The sequence below is a fragment of the Leptodactylus fuscus genome, chromosome 2, assembly GCF_031893055.1.
Source record: "Leptodactylus fuscus isolate aLepFus1 chromosome 2, aLepFus1.hap2, whole genome shotgun sequence".
Taxonomy (NCBI): Eukaryota; Metazoa; Chordata; class Amphibia; order Anura; family Leptodactylidae; genus Leptodactylus; species Leptodactylus fuscus.
Window position 1 is genome coordinate 20,461,023 of NC_134266.1, and position 23,038 is coordinate 20,484,060.

General features: G+C 45.0%; 1 protein-coding gene across 1 annotated transcript; it reads right to left on the minus strand.

Moving 5' to 3' along the window:
* Nucleotides 1-2,323: 2,323 nt before the first annotated feature.
* Nucleotides 2,324-22,112, minus strand: IFNAR2 (interferon alpha and beta receptor subunit 2). Its single transcript, XM_075263042.1, has 11 exons — nt 22,020-22,112; nt 20,634-20,743; nt 19,194-19,288; nt 16,451-16,571; nt 11,971-12,035; nt 11,567-11,693; nt 11,069-11,241; nt 7,712-7,887; nt 7,122-7,290; nt 5,137-5,264; nt 2,324-3,001 (listed from the first exon to the last, which is right to left on the minus strand). The coding sequence occupies exons 1-11, from the start codon at nt 22,110-22,112 to the stop codon at nt 2,324-2,326; spliced, it is 1,935 nt and encodes a 644-aa protein (XP_075119143.1).
* Between the last annotated feature and the right edge of the window lie 926 nt (nt 22,113-23,038).

Consider the following 23,038-nt stretch of genomic DNA (forward strand, 5'->3'; position numbering starts at 1 on the left):
CCGCAAAAGCTCCCGCGCCGTCTACGTGCCACATTACGTGCCAAAAGACATCGTGTGAACCCGGCCTTAGTGAGAAAAAATTTGATTTTAATGGTAGAATCCCTTTAACTTTTTTAATTTTCCATTCACAGGACACTTAATTTTTGCAGGACACATTGTACTTTATCATGGTACCATTTAATATTCCTAACCATATTACTGGAAAGCTGGGAAAAAAATCGGAACGGGGTAGAATTGGAGAAAAACTGTTTTTGTGCAACTTTCTTACTGGCTTTATTTTTATGGTGTTCATTGTACAGCCGAAGTGACATGTCACCTATAGTCTATGGGTTGGTACAATTGAGGATACCAAATTTATATATATATATATATATATATATATATATATATATTTTTTTTTTTTTTCCATTTTAACCCCATAAAAAATCCAAAACTTTGCAAAAAACTAATTTTTTAAGTAAAATTTCTTTGAGTGGCCATATTCTGACACGCACAACATTTTAATATTTCTGTGTAGGGAGCTACAAAAAGCAACTTTTTTTTGCAAGTCCAGATCTAGTAATGGATCGCCAGCCCCAGAACCCACTCCTGGAGACAGTGATCCGCCCTAAAATGGCACCCAGCTTTGACTGAGGCGTCGGGGGTTATTGTCCGCAATCACTGCCCACATTGACATCAGGTCTCCATTATACAATGGAGAACCAGCAGTTGTCTCAAGAGGTTTAATATACAGATAAGCAATGTATGGTTCAGACTGAAGAAAATTCTGGTAACAGCCATCTTCAAATAAGATGGTGACCCGATCTTCAAAATGACAGGACCAATGACTTGTATTAAATTGTAAATCAGATATTATAGAGCAATAAATTAATTCATTTGGTAAAACAGAAAAGTTTTGCACACAATCTATTTTTCGGATGAAAGGAGAACAGACGTCCTGACATTCTTCAGCATCAGGACATAACATGCAACGTGCCCTGGGGGCTAACCAGGATACGAGGCAGCGATGGGTGAGTAAAATATCAGCCGCTACTTCTTGGAACAATCCAATGGGTAGTAGCCAATTTTCAAAAAATACCTCCCCCACTTTCTGCCAGGAGGTGCCACTTGAGGCGACAGACACAGGTTGCCTCATGACAAGTATGTTCCTGCCTAACTATAAAAGCAAAAGTGTAAGGCAATATAAGTCTGGACAATTCAAAAGCACGAATGTCTTTCACAATGTCAATAATAAAACAGTGGCGGTAATGGTCGTTCTCCCCTTTAGGCTCTTCACTCTGTAACCTCCTTTCAGTTCTGCTCCACTTTTCTGGACATCTGAGCAGGACCTGCCTAAGGTCTGCAAGGGCTAGTGGTGTTTCTCTCACTCTCCGGGGCCTTTCCAACATACCTGTTATAGGCCAGGTCCCCTCCCAAAGTCTCCCACAAGTACTGTGTTGCTCCATACTGACATCTCTTGTCGCCAATGCCGCAAGACTCCATGATTCTTAACTCCTTTAGGCCAACAAACTAACCTTAATATAATCTCCTACTGCTAACCCAGCATGATATCCCTAAGCCTATGAGCTCCGATGTTGTAGTTGCACCATTATGTTCTTCTCCACCAATCGCGATGTCCATCATTTAAGAGTGTCACTGGACCGACTCATCTGTTGCACAGTCCAATCATATTAATGTGACCACCGCCTACTTTTGACGTCAACGTTAACCAATCGCAGAAGGTGCGTGTCATCAGCCATCTGGATGCACTCATCATTGTGGAAGGCACGATGGATCAGCACAAGTATGCATCTATCCTTGCAGACCATGTTCACCCCTACATGCGAAATGTTTTTCCTCAGGATGATGGCATCTACCAGCAGGACAATGCAACATGTCATAAAGCTCACAGTGTACGTGCATGGGTCGAGGAGCACCAGGATGAGTTTACCGTACTCCCTTAGCCAGCATTTTCCCCGGACTTGAACCCAATCTGTGTTACCACCTCGGTTTGTTCGTGCCATGGATGCTCAACCGCATAACCTAGCGTATCTGGCCACGGCACTGGAGTCGGCATGGCTCAACATCCCAGTGAACATCATCACAACATCCCCTCTCTTCCTGCACGTCTCACAGCGGTCCGCTCTGCCAAAGGTGGGTATTCTGGATTTTGGCAGGTGGTCACATTAATGTCGTAGTATTATTCTTATCTCAACCTTTCCACAAGCTTTGTAGACTAACTGTTCCCTAGTTCACATCTTCCTGAGAACATATTGAGACTAGAATTGCGATAAAACCAGAATTGGGCCATCAAGACGCAGCTACGAAACCCTAAAAGCTAGCATCACCTCTTAACATAATCAGAAGGAAACTGATCTTCACATGGCGTGTCCTCTACATCATTCTGTAGATCAGACTCTTGGGACTCATCCAGCATCAATACATCAGAGAAATGTCTAAGTTGCATTGTGTCCCCAGATCCTTCAGGCACATGCCATAGTTCCGGCTCTTCTCTAGAACTTGTCCAGAGATCTCCAGGATCTGCTATAGATACAGAATTTAAATCAATTGTAATGTTTCTATTATCAAGCAGATCTGAAGTCTCTTTCGTGTCATATCTTCTACAGACATTGTCCATTGGAACTTCCATGTTTGTAATGGACACAGCGCCAACTATTTGATGTTCCTCAATAAAATTTACTATCGATGAGGAGAGCATTGCTTGGTCACTCGCTTCTTCAGAAATGTTGACTTCTGGGAGTGACAGAATGGCCATAGACACTTGTGAATCCTCTGTAGAAGGCTCTGCCCCAGTCAAGACGTTTTCATTCCTCAAGAGTTGTTCCATCATGATGATAGTTGGATTGTTTGGAATATATGAAGCATTTTCCTGGACTTCTGCCCTCAACATGGGGCCATCTATAACTTCTAAATCTCCCACTATCTCCGTAAAGATTAGAGACCCATCTGGTATGGATTCTATATTAACATTAAGCAAATAGTTTGCATTTGGAAGGGATTTCTGAGGAAAAAAAAGAGAAAAAATATATTATAATACTAATATGCATGTGCAAAAGTTATGAAAAATTTATAGGAATAGCGAAACTACGGCTAAGGCTCGACTCCACTCACCCAATGGAAAGGGCTGGTAGACATCTTTGCCAGTAGCTTAGCTTCCTTAGGACCAAGGAGCAGGCATGTTGAAATCCAACATGCCCAATCCTTTGCTTTCCTGACATCTGCCCCATATACCTGTACATTATATGTCGACTGATCCCACAAAAATTGGTGTGTTCAGACAGGTTTTGTCTAATATGTATGGATATCATAAGTCTATCAAAACCAATGACTGGGGTGAGCAACTCCAGATGTGTCCTCTATGTAGTGCTAACTTTCCAAATATACTTTACAAGAGGTAGAGGTTAGAGACGCACAGGTCTGCATGGGAGCTGTAGAAAGGAAATGAGGCGAGATTTCTAATAAAGGGGTTGTTTCTAGAGATGAGCGAGTACTATTCGAAACGGCCGTTTCGAATAGCACACACCGATAGGTATGAATGGAAGTGGCCGGCACGCAGACTTTGCCGGAGGCTACGTCCATTCATTCCCACGGGTGCGTGCTATTCGAAACTGGAGTTTTGAATAGTACTCACTCACTGTTTCATAATAGATAACTGCAGAGATCAGCTGATCTTCCTTGGTCCCGCTCCTGGCACTTCTGGAACACAGTTGATTTTGCCAGGGGTAGCTGTGGCTAGCCAGACATTTCCTGTGCCAGATGTCCCATAAGAAGAACCCCTGTCCATATGCACTACAACATCTCTCATTAGATTAGAGAGCTTCTTTAAAGGGATCCTATCAATCAGATGGCATTTTTTGTGCCTATCACGTCGGAATAGCTTTAAGAAAGGATATTCGTCTCCTACCTTTAGATGTCTGCTCCGTGCCGCCGTTCCGTAGAAATACCGGTTTTCGCCGGTATGCAAATGAGTTCTCTCGCAGCACTGGGGGCGTCCCCAATGCTGCCAGAGAACTCTTCAGCGCCGCCTCCATCTTCTTCAGGAACGTCGTCTTAATGTGTCTTCTTCCGGCAGAGGCCGCGGCCATTTTTCTTGTGGCCGCAGGCATGTGCAGTAGGCTCTGCCCGAGGCCTACAAGTTTCACTGCCTCATCCCCCAGTGCTGCGAGAGAACTTATTTGCATACCAGCATAACCGGTATTTCTACGGAATGGCAGCACAGAGAGGACATCTGAATGTAGGGGACGAATAGCCTTTCTTAAGGCTATTCCGACGTGGTAGGCACAAAAAATGCCATCTGATTGATAGGATCCCTTTAAAGGGATTCTATCATTAAATTGCTATTTTTTCTCACTAACACGTGGGAATAGCCTTAAGAAAGAAAGTTTATTCTTCTACCTTTAGATGCCATGAGCGTAAGTGGCCACAAAAAAATGGCCGCAGGCATGTGCAGTCAGCTCTGCCCGAGGCGCAATAGAAGAGTCAACTGCGTATGCCTAGAAGTTTGAAACCCACCTCCGGAAGAAGACGCAGCGAGAGGGCGTTCCAGGTGAAGACAGAGGCGTCGCTGGAGATTTCTCTTGCAGCATTGGGGACCGCTCCCAGTGCTGCGAGAGAAGTCATTTGCATACCGACAAAAAACGGGATTTCTACCGAACGGCGGACTTTCTTAAGGCTATTCCTACATGTTAGTGAGAAAAATAGCTATTTAATGACAAAATCCCTTTAATAAGCTGTTTCCATCCTGAATGACTCCACATGACCCGTATTACATGGACTTGGACATCATGTAATATCAGAAATCTCCAACAGAGGCCGCTGCAGAAGAAATGTGTCACCTGCAGTGTCCTTGTTGAAGGAAAAAGGTATAAACTACTGAAGACTCTCAACCTTTATATTTCATGTCCTTGTTGATGGAGACTGATCATGAGTGGTCTGATCATCTGCTCCACCAAGGGTCTTCTTTGAGGGTTGTGAAAATGAGACATTCTCTTAAATAATAATAAAATGCTGCCGAAACAAAAATAATCTGTGACATTTTGCTTTGCTGAGTTTTTGGATTCATTCTGGGATCATTTTTGGACATTTGTCACTTTTCTGTGTTTTTGCGAAAGATGGAAAGAAGAAAATAAAACTCACCAAAACATTTGGTGTGAACATTTTTTTCTTTCTGATGTATCCAGCTTTATCAAGTGCGCATAAAATCATCAGGAATCCCACAGCAAGAACGACGGCAAGTACAGTCATGTAAGGGATGCTTGTGTCACCTATAGAGAGAAACAGGACCCTCAGTGGCGTAACTAGGAATGGTGGGGCCCCGTGGCGAACTTTTGACATGGGTCCCCCTGACTGATGGACCACCACACACACACCCGCATTCCTGCACACACTATTATGCCCCATTGTAGCCCCTACATACACTATTATGCCCCATAGTGGCCCCTGCACACAGTATTATCCACCATAGTGGCTCCTGCACACAGTATTATCCCCCATATTGGCCCCTGCACACAGTATTATCCCCCATATTGGCCCCTGCACACAGTATTATCCCCCATAGTGGCCCCTGCACACAGTATTATCCCCATAGTGGCTCCTGCACACAGTATTATCCCCCATAGTGGCCCCTGCACACAGTATTATTCCCCATAGTGGCCCCTGCACACAGTATTATCCCCCATATTGGCCCCTGCACACAGTATTATCCCCCATATTGGCCCCTGCACACAGTATTATCCCCCATAGTGGCCCCTGCACACAGTATTATCCCCATAGTGGCTCCTGCACACAGTATTATCCCCCATAGTGGCCCCTGCACACAGTATTATTCCCCATAGTGGCCCCTGCACACAGTATTATCCCCATAGTGGCCCCTGCACTCAGTATTATGCCCCATAGTGTTCCCTGCACACATAGTATTATCGCCCTAGTGGCCCATGCACACAGTATTATGCCCCATAGTGTCCCCTGCACACAGTATTATGCCCCATAGTAATACCTGCACACAGTATTATCCCCCTAGTGGCCCCTGCACACAGTATTATGCCCCATAGTGGCCCCTGCACATACTATTATGCCCCATAGTGGCCCCTGCACACAGTATTATCCCCCTAGTGACCCATGTACACAGTATTATGCCTCATAGTGGCCCCTGCACACAGTATTATGCCTCATAGTGGCCCCTGCACACAGTATTATCCCCCATAGTGGCCCCTGCACACAGTATTATCCCCCATAGTGTCCCCTGCACACAGTATTATGCCTCATAGTGGCCCCTGCACACAGTATTATGCCTCATAGTGGCCCCTGCACACAGTATTATCCCCATAGTGGCCCCTGCACACAGTTTTATGCCCCACTGTGGACACCCATGAACAATTATCATACTCTGGGGTCTTTCCAGAGTATAATAGTCGGAGACCGAGGGGGGGGGGGGGGTACAAACATTAAAAACACTTACTTACCTATCCCCGGCTCCACTGCACTCCTCGGTGGTGTCGGCCATCTTCAATGATGTCTGGGACGTTATATGACCTGGGGCGCAGGCCCCAGTCATGTGACGTCAGGGATGTCACAGAAGTAGGCCCGAAGCCTGTGTGGATCCCGGAGAGGTAAGTAACACTGGTTTTTATGTTCACTTACCTCTCCCGGGCCTCCGATCATTATACTCAGGGGTCTGAAAACACCCCAGAGTAAAATAATAGTGTTTGTGGGGCCCGCGGCGTCACTTACTGATCCCAGCCCCTGCCAGGATCAGTAAGTAAATAGGGCCTGTTATCGTCTGGAGTAACTCCAGCCGGTAACGGCCTATTAAGAAAAAATAAAAAAGCAGCGGTAGTGCTGTCGCCGCCTCCCTAATGTCCTGGGCCCTGTGGCAGCCGCTACTGCTGCTACCCCGGTAGTTACGCCCCTGAGGACTCTATATCTGCCCATATATAAAATGTCTACTGCTAAGACCCCCCATTACAAACGTAATCTACTGGAAACCAGACAGCAAGTGTTCAATTTCCCTGCAGCGCCTCCGCAGGGAAAATAAATAATTGCATCTGAAAATGAATAAGCTACTTATTTTATGTAAACTTCCAGGATACATTAACAAACGTCAGACATCTTGTCATCCCTACCTCTCTTTTGCGTTTCTTTTGTGAGGACACATTTCATGGAAGACGGCACTTGTTTATAGTTCATGATATCGGTTATGGTCACTGACACGCAATAGTTGGTATTGGGAAGCAAAGGCGATATCTGTGTCGTGAAATGTTGTTCCGAAATTGCTCTTAGTGTTATAGGAGCCTGTGTGAATACGGCATTATTAGTATATACATTTAGGTCAACCTTATATAAAACATAGAGGTGGGGGGGACAAGCTTATGATGTGATGGGAGATGCGCTGCCCGCAACCGCAGGTCCCAGATTCCCGCTCACCAGGTCGGGTTTTTCTGATCTAAGAAAATGTGTCATAGATCTTAATGCCACAAGCCATAAACTTATATCATTAAGGATTAGCTGTCTGCAGCCACCGCTTGGGAACACTTCTATTGAGAATAATGGGCATTATATACATCTGTATGCAGATAGCTCCCCTAGTGGTAGCTGCAGGCAGTGAGAATTGTCATTCTAACCTGGTATTGCACACAGCATCAAATGCAGTCACAGGCAGAAACTCTGATATATCTCTTATATTGGACGTATGTTACATAAAGACTCTACGTACCTCCAGTGACGGCACCAGCTGAATCATATAGTTTACTACAGGGAAGACATCTCTGCTCAGCATCGTAACGTTACGCTGTTTCTTCTCATTCCATAGGTAAGAGATTGGAGGGCGAATAGAAAGTTTGATACAGTTGTCACAGGCTGCAATATCCACTATGGGAGGACCAACCACCGCTGAGATAAAAAAGTACAATACAGGAAAGATTTATAGAGAAGCTGAGCTCTGTGATATATAGGGTTATAGGATAGAGGAGAGAAGCTGAGCTCTGTGATATATAGGGTTATAGGATAGAGGAGAGAAGCTGAGCTCTGTGATATATAGGGTTATATGATAGAGGAGAGAAGCTGAGCTCTGTGATATATAGGGTTATAGGATAGAGGAGAGAAGCTGAGCTCTGTAATATATAGGTTATATGATAGAGGAGAGAAGCTGAGCACTGTGATATATAGGGTTATATGATAGAGGAGAGAAGCTGAGCACTGTGATATATAGGGTTATATGATAGAGGAGAGAAGCTGAGCTCTGTGATATATAGGGTTATACGATAGAGGAGAGAAGCTGAGCTCTGTGATATATAGGGGTATATGATAGAGGAGAGAAGCTGAGCTCTGTGATATATAGGGTTATAGAATAGAGGAGAGAAGCTGAGCTCTGTGATATATAGGGTTATAGGATAGAGGAGAGAAGCTGAGCTCTGTGATATATAGGGTTATATGATAGAGGAGAGAAGCTGATCTCTGTAATATATAGGGTTATATGATAGAGGAGAGAAGCTGAGCTCTGTGATATATAGGGGTATATGATAGAGGAGAGAAGCTGAGCTCTGTGATATATAGGGTTATAGGATAGAGGAGAGAAGCTGAGCTCTGTGATATATAGGGTTATAGGATAGAGGAGAGAAGCTGAGCTCTGTGATATATAGGGTTATAGGATAGAGGAGAGAAGCTGAGCTCTGTGATATATAGGGTTATAGGATAGAGGAGAGAAGCTGAGCTCTGTGATATATAGGGTTATAGGATAGAGGAGAGAAGCTGAGCTCTGTAATATATAGGTTATATGATAGAGGAGAGAAGCTGAGCACTGTGATATATAGGGTTATATGATAGAGGAGAGAAGCTGAGCACTGTGATATATAGGGTTATATGATAGAGGAGAGAAGCTGAGCCCTGTGATATATAGGGTTATATGATAGAGGAGAGAAGCTGAGCTCTGTGATATATAGGGGTATATGATAGAGGAGAGAAGCTGAGCTCTGTGATATATAGGGTTATAGGATAGAGGAGAGAAGCTGAGCTCTGTGATATATAGGGTTATAGGATAGAGGAGAGAAGCTGAGCTCTGTGATATATAGGGTTATATGATAGAGGAGAGAAGCTGATCTCTGTAATATATAGGGTTATATGATAGAGGAGAGAAGCTGAGCTCTGTGATATATAGGGGTATATGATAGAGGAGAGAAGCTGAGCTCTGTGATATATAGGGTTATAGGATAGAGGAGAGAAGCTGAGCTCTGTGATATATAGGGTTATAGGATAGAGGAGAGAAGCTGAGCTCTGTGATATATAGGTTATATGATAGGAGAGAAGCTGCGCTGTGTGATATATAAGGTTATATGATAGAGAGGAGAAGCTGAGCTCTGTGATATATAGGATTATATGATAGGAGAGAAGCTGAGCTATGTGATATATAGGGTTATATGATAGAGGGAGAGAAGCTGAGCTCTGTGATATATAGGGTTATATGATAGAGGAGAGAAGCTGAGCTCTGTGATATATAGGGTTATATGATAGAGGGAGAGAAGCTGAACTCTGTGATATGTAGGGTTATATGAAAGAGGGGAGAAGCTGAGCTCTGTGACATATAGGGTTATATAAGATAAGAGATAAGATAAGATATTCCTTTAATAGTCCCACAATGGGGAAATTTCAGTGATACAGTTTCATAGATGGTACAGTAGTATATAACAAGAGAGAAACACATAGAAGCTCATGGCAGATAGAGAAATCCTAGGAATCATAGCAACTAAAAAGAAAGAAACACAGACACACTGCAGGATCATTTAGTTCTCTGTGCAGATTGATGTTAATAATAATAATTATAATAATAATACAGCCGACTTGGTTGTAGGACACGAGGAGGGGGGTCACAGCATGTGGATATAACAAGCAGAAATTTTTGCAGAGGTGGGGGACATATGCAGCTATCATGATAACATGTGGCAGTTCCTTTGGTAGGTGGTGAGATCTCCTGCTCACAGCTGATAGTTCGGTATGATAGAGGAGAGAAGCTGAGCTCTGTGATATATAGGGTTATATGATAGAGGAGAGAAGCTGAGCTCTGTGATATATAGGGTTATATGATAAAGGAGAGAAGCTGAGCTCTGTGATATATAGGGTTATATGATAGAGGAGAGAAGCTGAGCCCTGTGATATATAGGGTTATATGATAGAGGAGAGAAGCTGAGCTCTGTGATATATAGGGTTATATGATAGAGGAGAGAAGCTGAGCTATGTGATATATAGGGTTATATGATAGAGGAGAGAAGCTGAGCTCTGTGATATATAGGGTTATATGATAGAGGAGAGAAGCTGAGCTCTGTGATATATAGGGTTATATGATAGAGGAGAGAAGCTGAGCTATGTGATATATAGGGTTATATGATAGAGGAGAGAAGCTGAGCTCTGGGATATATAGGGTTATATGATAGAGGAGAGAAGCTGATCTCTGTAATATATAGGGTTATATGATAGAGGAGAGAAGCTGAGCTCTGTGATATATAGGGTTATATGATAGAGGGAGAGAAGCTGAGCTCTGTGATATATAGGGTTATATGATAGAGGAGAGAAGCTGAGCTATGTGATATATAGGGTTATATGATAGAGGAGAGAAGCTGAGCTCTGGGATATATAGGGTTATATGATAGAGGAGAGAAGCTGAGCTCTGTGATATATAGGGTTATATGATAGAGGAGAGAAGCTGAGCTATGTGATATATAGGGTTATATGATAAAGGAGAGAAGCTGAGCTCTGTGATATATAGGGTTATATGATAGAGGAGAGAAGCTGAGCTCTGTGATATATAGGGTTATATGATAGAGGAGAGAAGCTGAGCCCTGTGATATATAGGGTTATATGATAGAGGAGAGAAGCTGAGCTCTGTGATATATAGGGTTATATAATAGAGGAGAGAAGCTGAGCTCTGGGATATATAGGGTTATATGATAGAGGAGAGAAGCTGAGCTCTGTGATATATAGGGTTATATGATAGAGGAGAGAAGCTGAGCTATGTGATATATAGGGTTATATGATAGAGGAGAGAAGCTGAGCTCTATGATATAAATCCATTTGCACTTACTGTCCATTTGAGGATTTAAGTAATGTGGCCAGTATGTTACGTTCGATCTTTCGTGACGAGTGAAACTTTGGACTCCCATTCGATAGCCATCCATAATGTCTGTGAAATATTTTGTCAGGTCACAATGTCGTATCGTGATATGAGAGCAATTTTTAGCTGGAACATAATGGCTACTGTAAAAAACAGAGAGGGGAAGTCAAGGGTTAATAAGAGCTAGGTAGTAAATCATTGCTTTAGGGGTGAACAACTTTTTGGGTCTGAATTTCGGCTACTTGTACAACTATCACTGTATGGCCTGTATAGGCCATATGTCTGGTGGGTGGGGTGTACTTTTTGGCTATGGAATCCATATTTGGTTTCTGCCACAGGTTTCCACACTGCTTATGCTATGTCCACATCTGTCCGTTGTTCTGCTCCACCTGAACCCCAAATGACCGCCCCGTATTATTAATTTATGGTGTAACCAATCAGTTGACAGACGGTTTTCTTGGGACTTACCTGTCTTTGGAGTATAGCACATCATAGTAGATAAGAGGGTCAGCATTTGGTTCCTCCCAGGTTAGGACATGCTGAAAGTTTTGTGAGTAGAGGCTGAGGTTATTTGGAGGTTGTAGGAGCATTGACACTGCACGGGGAAAGAGAAAGAATCCCATTATAGGTGAAAGGAGAAAATACATAAGAAGGATCTGAGGAGACGCCTGGTTTTTGTGAAAGCCACCAAAAGCACCTGCAATGGGGTAATTTTTGTAGCAGCATTCCTGCAAGAATTGGTGCAAGTTTTCATCTGCTTTCAACCTCGGATTTTGCTAAAATCACATCCACAATGCTGGCATTGTACAATAGAGCAGGTTAGGAGGTAGCCCACTGCGTGGACATCCCATATTGACATAGCGCCCACATACCCAACAGAGGCTGGAAGAATAGGTGCAGAGATACTTGTAGTCCGCTCATCCCTGGATCACCAGATCTAGGAGAAAACAACCAAAAATTTAGAATGAATTGTATTATATATTATGTTATAGCAAAGCATCTATACAAGGGGCAACATCAGTCACGACCTACACTCACCGGCCACTTTATTAGGTACACCTGTCCAACTGCTCGTTAACACTTAATTTCTAATCAGCCAATCACATGGCGGCAACTCAGTGCATTTAGGCATGTAGACATGGTCAAGACAATCTCCTGCAGTTCAAACCGAGCATCAGTATGGGGAAGAAAGGTGATTTGAGTGCCTTTGAACGTGGCATGGTTGTTGGTGCCAGAAGGGCTGGTCTGAGTATTTCAGAAACTGCTGATCTACTGGGATTTTCACGCACAACCATCTCTAGGGTTTACAGAGAATGGTCCGAAAAAGAAAAAACATCCAGTGAGCGGCAGTTCTGTGGGCGGAAATGCGTTGTTGATGCCAGAGGTCAGAGGAGAATGGCCAGACTGGTTCGAGCTGATAGAAAGGCAACAGTGACTCAAATAGCCACCCGTTACAACCAAGGTAGCCAGAAGAGCATCTCTGAACGCACAGTACGTCGAACTTTGATGCAGATGGGCTACAGCAGCAGAAGACCACACCGGGTGCCACTCCTTTCAGCTAAGAACAGGAAACTGAGGCTACAATTTGCACAAGCTCATCGAAATTGGACAATTGAAGATTGGAAAAACGTTGCCTGGTCTGATGAGTCTCGATTTCTGCTGCGACATTCGGATGGTAGGGTCAGAATTTGGCGTCAACAACATGAAAGCATGGATCCATCCTGCCTTGTATCGGTAACGGTTCAGGCTGGTGGTGGTGGTGTCATGGTGTGGGGAATATTTTCTTGGCACTCTTTGGGCCCCTTGGTACCAATTGAGCATCGTTGCAACGCCAAAGCCTACCTGAGTATTGTTGCTGACCATGTCCATCCCTTTATGACCACAATGTACCCAACATCTGATGGCTACTTTCAGCAGGAAAATGCAATGCCATGTCATACAGCTGGAATCATCTCAGACTGGTTTCTTGAACATGACAATGAGTTCACTGTACTCCAATGGCCTCCACAGTCACCAGATCTCAATCCAATAGAGGAGCATCTTTGGGATGTGGTGGAACGGGAGATTCGCATCATGGATGTGCAGCCGACAAATCTGCGGCAACTGTGTGATGCCATCATGTCAATATGGACCAAAATCTCTGAGGAATGCTTCCAGCACCTTGTTGAATCTATGCCACGAAGAATTGAGGCAGTTCTGAAGGCAAAAGGGGGTCCAACCCGTTACTAGCATGGTGTACCTAATAAAGTGGCCGGTGAGTGTAGATGCCAAAGAGCGGCACCATCGGAGATCCTGCGGCACGGTTCCAATGACCTGAATATTGCCAAATTTCTAAACTACGTTGCCGTATCAAAGAGAGTCATATCGAGAGATCAGTGCTCTTCAATAAGTTCACTACATCAACCAACCTAGGACCAGACCAAGATACCGATGGAGGAGCAACATATTTACATCAAGGCAGTCTACATCTTGATCTGTGATTTTTATTTCCCTCTCTGATTTTCTGACTTCATGAAGTGAATGAGAAAAACAGAAAACTAAATTCCATCAATATTCGGTGTGACCTTTGCCCTTTGCCTTCCATCAGTTCTTCTCGGCACTTGCAGACAGTTTTTGGCAGAACTGGGCAGGGAGGTTGTTTCCGCCATCTTGGAGAACTCAGCACAGATCTTCTGTGGATGTAGGCTTGCTCCAATCCGTCTGGCTCTTCATGTCATCCCAGACAGACTGGATGATGATGAGATCGGGACTAGATCTGTGTAGGCCGTATCATCAATTCTAGAACTCCTCCTCCAAAGAGCAAAGGTCATCACAAATACCATATAGATATCTATATACTATACTAGCACTACCCACGACTTCGTCCGCGGCAGTGTTCCCATGTTGAGCGCTGCACCTGCAGCGCGGGCCCTCCCTAATTGCACGGCGTCCCCTGCCACCACCTGGCTCCCTCCCCCGCGCCCCCCTTTCCACCACCTCCCATAACCCCGGCCCCCTGTCCAATGACCCCGGCCCCCTTTCCAACACTCCGCAACCCTGGTTCCCTTTCCATAACCTCCCCCGCTCCACGACCCTGGGCCTCTTTCCCCCCTGCAAACAGGTCCCCTCACTCCACGACCCTGGCCCCCGTTCCGTGACCCCGTCCCGATGGCTGCATGCTGTGCACTACGGGCGCCGCCATGTTCTTCCTACCACTCGGCGGCCGGCTGGAGCTTCAATAGCTCTGCCCCCTCTGTAGGCCGATAGGCTCTGCGGCCGGTTGGAGCCTGTATAGCTACACCCCCCTACCGCTAGCTCCAATCGGCGATCAGCGGTGATGTCATCTCAGGTCCTTCATCATCAGGTCCTTCACAAGGACCGTGATTCTGGAACTCGCGGTGGCCAAACCCGGAAGCCTATGGGGGTAAGCATGCGCCTATGTTTCATGCCTGGTGCCATTGTAGGTATGTGTGGAATTTGAGTGTAATCCGTTTGGCTGTTCCGGCATAAATGAGGAACAAACACAAAAAGGCTTCCCCTGCGGCCCGGCCCCAGACTGCAGCCAAGCAATCGGAGCCCCGCTGAAAGACCTGTGATGACGTCATGTCAGGTCCTGCAGCAGAGCCGGAGAGCACTTTTGCTGGTCGCGGTTGGGATTCCGGGTGAGTGTGGGACCTAAAAAGTAGCCTATGATTCCTTCCTAGTGAATATCTAGGTCTGTGGCAAATTTCATGCTAATCCGTTCATCCGTTTTTTCGTGATTGAGGAACAAACATCCAAACTCACAAACATCCATCACATTTATTAGTAGGATAGGATATCTATATCATCCCCTCCAAAAAATGTAGATACTGTTTTGCAAAGCACTACAATGTAAATGTACTTACCGCAAAGCCCTGTGTTCAGTAACTGTGGCACGGCTCTACATGCAGGTTGTGTTGTCTCGGTGGGTGGGCAGAGGTTTCGTAGTTTCCCTACAGGATGCCAGCTCTGTAACTGAGAACGTGTGAATCTCACCACTAAATACGATATTCAGGAGACCTGCAAGGCAAGAAAGCTGTCACCCCCTCCTACTAAATACATGGTACATACAGAGATTCAGGATCTGTCTCCCTGCACTGTGAATACCCGTATTATGGGAAAGCCTATATATACAGTATTAACATACAGTATTTACCACCCTACAATGTAAATACCTGTACCATAGGCAAACCGAGGATATAAACAACTATGCAATGTCCAAGAGCTCACAGCCAGTTTTGCAGGGGTCTTGTACAGAACTCCCAGGGCAGAGACAGGGGCCAAATGGTGAATCAGAGAACGGACGGCTCCCGGCTTCAACACTGTATTCAATACGTAAGTGTCCTCCAGATGCACGTGAGTTGCATATGGGCCATACCTCCTGCTGACAGTGGGACACGCCCGTTTTTAACTTCTAACTGGTAATGTAGTATTCCATGCCGGCTGCTGCTTTCAGATGTCACTCCCTGTATTTCTCCTCCCCCCCCCCCTTGCTGAACCACACTATGAGGTATAACAATACCTATGCAGATCAGATAATATGCAGATGCTTGTACAGAATGGACTCAGTGTTATTTGTGTGTTTACATAGACAGATAACAGACTCGGCTTTCTTAGCAAACTGCAATTAGTTGAACTGATCGTCCTGCCGGCAAGAGCAGACGTGCGTGATGTCACTTGTCCTATCACACAGGTAACGCTGTGTAAACAATGGGAGGAATAAGTTCACATAGCAGGCAAACAAAGCAGAATTTCTAAAGCAATATATTTAGGAAAAGTCTTCAATTTACATAAGCTACCAGTATAGATAGGATCCTTGAGATGGGACAACCCCTTTTAATTTAATGACAATTTATAGTAGCATGCATGGTTACTTTTTACTGCAGGAAATACCATAATGCATTTTGCTGTGGCCCGCTACGTGGGGCCTTAACTTTAGGCGCCTTGCAGGCGACCGTGGCCATGGTAAGTGCGCTATCCATGTATTTCGCGGATAGCACTGTGACCCATTCTTTTCACAGTCCCGTGTGCCGGCCTATAGTCTGGGGCGCATCATATAGGACAGGTCCTATTCCTGTCCTATTTTGCGGCCCTTATTATTATATTAGGATTATTTTCATATCTAATATTCATTTAGTAGTATTAATGAAAGTTATTTTTTATTTTTCATTCCATTCCACTTTTATGAGATCTCTCTTTCCTTTTTCTTCCTATCTCTAGATGTATACTCCATGGCGGTGTATATATAATATGTGGAGAGGTCTCTTCATTATCTCGTAGACAGCCGTCCGGAGAGGGACGGCTGGAGACCGAGCTGATATACAATATCCAATAAAATAATACAAAACTTACCTATGGCGTCCATAGCCCTTGAAGCAATGCTGCAGACCCTTCTCTCTCTGAATCATCGCTGGTCCTGACAGTCGGGCCGCCACCAGTCTGAAAGTGAAAGTGAATCCTCTGTAACCACAGTCTGTAAAATCACAATTACTCATGGCAGACACGTGACCACAGCGACCACATCCTGCAACTGCTCCGGACAAAGGATTCTATTATAGGGGGTTTTGTTTCCTTTATAGAAGCCCCAGTCCCCTATGGATCCTGACCCACATGAACCCCCAGGAGGAGGAATATCTGTGGGGTGTTGGTTGGGATGTTTTGCTCCCCTGTTTACCACTGGGAACGGGCTCTGGCCTGAACGGTGGGAATCATCTACTCCCTCTATTCCAGAAACCTGGGAATTGTTATGGCACATCATGACCGCAGAGGTCTATTTTGCACTAAAGATTTGTCATGTCACTTTTCTGCGCTCCTCTTACCACTTTTTACAAATGTTGGACAAGTGGTGTGGAATCCAAGGCAGACAAATTTACTGTTACTCATGCCAGTATATAGGAAATCCTATCTAGTGTAGATTTCCATTCTGGCATATGGAGGTGCACTTATGGTGTCCCTGAATTACTAAGAGACCAGAATGTCTTGATAATTCAGGCACAGTTAGCACCAGACTTCAGGACTTCAGGAACAGAACGTCAGTCTTAATGAATTCCCCCAGTCAGTCTACTTCCCCCTCTGGCAGCTGACAGCATAGTTCATTCTTACGTCTCCTGTAAAAGGAGTCTTTCCATCTGCAGTATACCAGACCTCCCAGTCATCCTGGAGGCGACGGGACAATCTTGTCCTCGTAGGTCTGCCACATGTAAGCCTGAAGCCTGCCCGGATCGTGGAAAGGTAAGTAACATGTTTTTTATATTCCTTTACCTTTCCGGGGCCTCCGATCATTCTACTCGGGGGTCTGAAAAGATCCCCGAGTATAATGATGGTGCTTGTGGGGCCTGCCCGGATCGGTTAGTAAATAGGGCCCGTTACCGGCTGGAGTAACTCCTACCGGTAACGGCCTATTAAAAAAAGAAAAAAAAACGCAGCGGTAGCGGCTGTCGCCGGGCCCCTAATGTCCTGGGCCCTGTGGCAGCCACTACCCCTGCTACCCCAGTAATTACGCCACTGCTTATTGTGTTTCTGCCAGAATTCTGTCGGAAATTTGCACCATGTGTTGGCGCATCCCTGGTGCTATGTGGGAGCAGTGAGGTGTGAGTCTGATTGGTACAGGGAGCATAGCACTATGCAGTTTATGGCGCTGTTCTTGGTTTTAAGTTGAGAGGCCGCAGTGCTGACCTGAAGGCTGTGACCTCTTTGACTTACTGATCATGGGGGTCGTGTCAGACCCGCCCTCAATTACCCTATACTAAGGGTAGGTCAGCCATATCTAAGTACGAAGAATCCCTATATTTCACCTATTATCATATTTACCAACAAAACCCCTAAAGCCCTTTCTGACCCCACTCACAACCCAGCTGGGAATGCCCCTTCATACCCAGGGATCCCCACAAACCACCCACTTTGAGATCAATTTTATCCAAAACCTGCCCCTTTATGGCTGATCATGCCAAATTCTTAAGGATTTTTGAAACCTGCCTATTATACAGGCCTGATCACCCCTGGGGTAACTGGGCACAAACTGTAACAACTTAAATACCCTCCAACTGGATTGCTTATCACTGACGGGTCAGAATTCCTGGTCTGCACAGCCTGTAGAAGATCTTTACCTTTCTTATAATTAGGGAAACATGGCTACTTTCCTCCAGAAACAGTGCCACACCTACCCACAGGTGGTTTGCAGTACTGCAGCTGAGCTCCTTTCCCTTTAATAGCACTAAACTGCAATACCAGGCACAACCTGTGGACAGAAGTGGCACTGTTTTTGACAGAAGCATTCAAGGTTTTCCAACTCCGTACAACTTACAGAATAGTCATGGTTAGTAACCGACCTGAAGACGAGCTGGATAGTCAAGGGCGAGAGACAACGGCGTAGTCGTGGATGAGCTGGATTCAGGGCCGGCAGAATACAGGAGGGGCTTCAGTAGTAAAGCGGAGAAATGTAAAGAGCAGATTTCAGGAACTAAATGAAACTATTTCTCAAGCAAGCGAAGACATGTCAGCCTTAAAGGGGTTGTCATACAATTAAAGGGGTCCTGTCAAATCTTCGTATAAACAAACTGCATGGTGCTGCAGGGCGTGAAAATGGAAGTCGTGTCATGTTGAGGTTAAAATCTTCAGAGATTGTATATCAGGGTTGGGCAGACTTTCTGCCTCCATTATATCTATAGGAATACCGCCGACGGTTCCATAGGTATAACGGACAGGCTGCCACTTCCAAAACCGCAACGGTTTCACAAATCACAGGGTGTCTGAGGCCTGTACTTTTCTACATTGTGTGGATGGGATTCCCTAGAGCACTTTGCAAGGACTGTAAAACACTGCGTTTTTTTTTCTGCGCCATTTCTGCCGCGGCCAAACCATTCCGATCACACCACATAGAGCCTCGGCCTTATGAAGACTTGGCTGTCACGCTCGCCCCTCCTTGACATCCTCAAGGCCTTCAAAATAGGCGCAAACACGTGCTAAATCTTTGCATATATTAAAATTAGAAAAAATTTTTTAAAAAAAACATAAAATAAGTACAAGAGGTTCGATAAATCCCCCCCCCCCCTTGATCATTAAATGGTGGTGACCCTACCCCAGGACCCCCACTCACCATAACATCTGATAGCTGTGACCATTAGGTTTTTCTGTTCCTCCATTGCACAGCGAGAACACTTCTTACATCTGCCACTAGAGGTCACCATTAAGCTAAAGGGAAAAAAAAGAATTTGGAATAGGCGTAAGATTAACTCTTTCTTTACCACATTTTTTCCTCTGTTTGTTATTAGTAATTTCTAAAGGGGGGGGAGTTGTTTTTTTGTTTTTTTTTTGGTGTGAAATATAAACATTTTATTCTTGTTTTGCAAAATAAGATGAAAAATGTAAGATTTTTGTACAAATGGGTTCATCGCATAAAATGACTTGTCTTGTTTTTCTGTCTGTCATCAAGAATTTAAGCATGTAGCCCACTAAGCTGGATTTAGGCTGGAATTAGGCCTGGTTCACATCGGCATTCGGTATTCTGTTTGGGGAGTCCGCAATGGAATACCGAACCCATTGACAAGCAGTGAGCAATGAAAGCACACAAACCCCATAGACTATAATGGGGTCCGTGTGCTGGCCACGTGGTGTCCATATGAATCATGCGGAAAGGATAGTAGGTCATGAACTACTTTTCTCTCTGCATGTTCCGTGTGGACCACACACAGACCCCATTATAGTCTATGGGGTCCGTGTGCTTTCATTGCTCACCGCTTGTCAATGCGTTCGGTATTCCGTTCAGGGGCTTCCCAAACGGAATACCGAATGCAGATGTGGACCGCGGTGTCATATTCGTGATCTGAAACTTGTGCAAAAAAGTTACTTTTGGTGCATTCCAGTTTTTTGTTTACAAGTATGATTTTTGGGGGCCTTTCTTTGCTGCTCACATGGCCTTCTATAAAGAAAAAAAGTCACAAGCAGCAAAGGGGTATGGGGGAAAGCGGGGTGAGGAGGGGTCATCACGGACCGGTATGTTTAAGGCTATGTTCACATCTGTATCAGAGTCTACATCGATGTTTGCATATAAAATTACCGGATGAAAAAGTCTTGCAAATCCAACTTTTTGTCCATGTTAAAGAACGGATACCCAACGAATCACATTGGGTCCATTGGACTCCATATGTGACCGCCCTTTTAGACCGCTCTGTATGTCGCCTCTCCCCTGACAGATCAGAACAACGGAAGGCTGACACTAGTGTGAACCTAGCAAAAGAATACCCAAATCTACTCCTGTTCCTTCCTAGAAGTCTGTCCGTCTTAATCACTGTGGCACATCCAGAGGCAAATTAAGAGTACCAGGGGCCCAGGCTGTTCAGAAAGTATGGGCCTGGCCCACTGGGGATGATCAAATATATTGTTATTATTACTTTTCCAAATTTTCCAAAAATTTCAGGTTGGATGAGCAAAATGATTGGGACATAATAATAGTCATTCATCAGTAATTAGTATAATAAGTATAGCCCTGGGAAAGGAGGGGGGGGGGGGGGTAAACATAGTAAACAGTTATACTCACCTCTTCTGGGCTCCGTTGCAGCGTCCAGTGTGGGTTTCTGTATCTCTTTCGGTCTCTTGAATGATGTCATCAGCCCTGGGGGACCACTGGGGCATATGGTTGGGCGTCAGCTGTCACATGGGGCACACTGACATCACAACACTTAGACACAAATGTAATGATGTCGGCATACCTCCCAACTTTTGAAGAACTGAAAGAAGGACAAAATGTCAAATTTAGTTCCACCCACTTTTATGTTGGCTCTGCCCATTCTCATTCATTTTTCATGTGCCCGCACACAGTATAATCCTCCTACAGTCACCCGTAAATTATATGTCCCACCTCTATCTCTCCCCCAGTTTCATATACACCCTTCATCTGCCCCCAGTTTCATGTCCCTTCTCCATCTCTGCCCACAGTTTCATGTCCCCCATCTCTACCCCCAGATTCATGTCCCTCCATCTCTGCCCCCAGATTCATGTCCCCCCCACTCTGCCCCCAGTGTCATGCCATCCTCTCCTTCATCTGCCCCCAGTTTCATGTTCCACCTCAATGTCTACACACAGAAACCACTTAAACTCACCTTTTCCTCGCTCCCCCGCCGCCCTCTCCGCAGTCTCGCTAACACAGTTGTAGGCGCGATGTGACATCATCACATTGCGTCTACACAGCCACTAGCCAGAGTGCAGCGGCAAAGCAAGGAGCTGAACTGTGACAGCTCCTTGCTTTAGTCGCGTATGTATTCAACTCAGATTTGCGTCCTCCAGACGCAGATCTGAGTTGAAATCGGGACATACCTCCCTCCAACTGGGACCGCGGGACACGTCACTGAAATCGTGAATGTCCCGCGGAAATCATGACGGTTGAGAGGTATGTGTCGGTGTTAGGAATGTTTTCCATCATGTGATATACAGTATATTGTATATATTTAATCATTGAGATTTAGATCAACATTTTGAGCCAGACAGAACGTGCCAGCCGTATGACTGAGAAGAAATCCCCCGATCAGTTTCTGTCTGGATTGTCAGGAGTTTCTCTTTGGTATTTTTAGGATGTCAGCATATTTCTTATGTATTTCTGTAGATGTCGCAACCACAAAACCGTATGACCAATTTATATATAAAGCTATACAGACTGATATCTAAAGACGACACGGGGGATGCCTTGCGCGTGATATATGTCGCCTGTATTTGTTACCAAATAAAACTCATTCTACTTTGTTTCCGACAATCCTCATGTCCTACATCTGATAAGGATTTGTAGACTCTCCTTACAGTCAGTGCTTGAGATTCGGCCTCATCGGTCAATGACATCATCCAGCAGGCAGGAAAAGAAGAGGGGGCCCGCACCGGACGCCAATATGGAGCCCAGAAGAGGTGAGTATGACTGTTTGTTACCTATACCCACCTCCCCTGAGCCATCTTGTGAAAGCATATTAGAAAATTTGATTTCTTTTTGTCGCTGAAGTCGTAATACTCCTTTACGTCCCACAAGCGCCATATCGTCGGACACTACCCAACTTTACATTCTGGTCCCCTTTTTAATATGCAAATGGCCTAATCCACCGGACTTATCATGCAAACCCTTTCAGTAAGTGAAAAGGACACATTAGCATAACCTTGCAATGGCTTTCATGGTCATGGCAGGACAAGGACCCTAGAATGAAGTGAGCTTCTTCTTCAGGGGAAGGTGTCACAAAAGGAGCCCTGAGAGACTTGTCATTGGTGGTCACCAAGCCTGAGACTTGACGCTGTCCCAGCATTCTGGCAGATTCAACTCAATGACACTTGTGCGATGAATTCACGGTTGGAGGACATTGACAAGCCGTATCCTCGAGCGGCAGACAAAAAGGAGCTGGAGGTGTCAAATGGAATCAAGCTTAAGGAGTCTACAAGAGTTATCTATTGTCCTCAGCTTGTGCTACCAAACTCAGGATTAAAGAGGAAACCCGCTCCCAGCTCAGTGAACCCATTCAGGATGAGCATGCTCCAAAAAGTATTGGCGGGGTGGGCGCTATTCATGGCTCCAGCTGAAATCACCTCCATACAATGAAGCTTCAGGAGGATTATTAAGACCAGGTAATTGAAGAAATCAAGTAGGGACACTTCACCAGCGCCACCACCGAGCGGGAAGAATAAAGGCCATATGGGAGGCACGGACGGGACCATCTAGAAGATCATGTTATCCATGACTTGTTGGGTTTCTGATCCTGATGACACCGACAGCATTTGCCTGTAATTTCTGGCTATTTCTAGACCCACAATTCTCAATTATATAAAGAATAATGCCCATTATGGAGAGTATGTTCATTCTTAGATTACACACCTCAGCTACTGCAGAACATCTTTATGAAGGATGAGGACGAGATTCTTCTCCACTGTGGGTGGACAGATATAAAAATGCTTCATCCATTACAAAAACAAGGT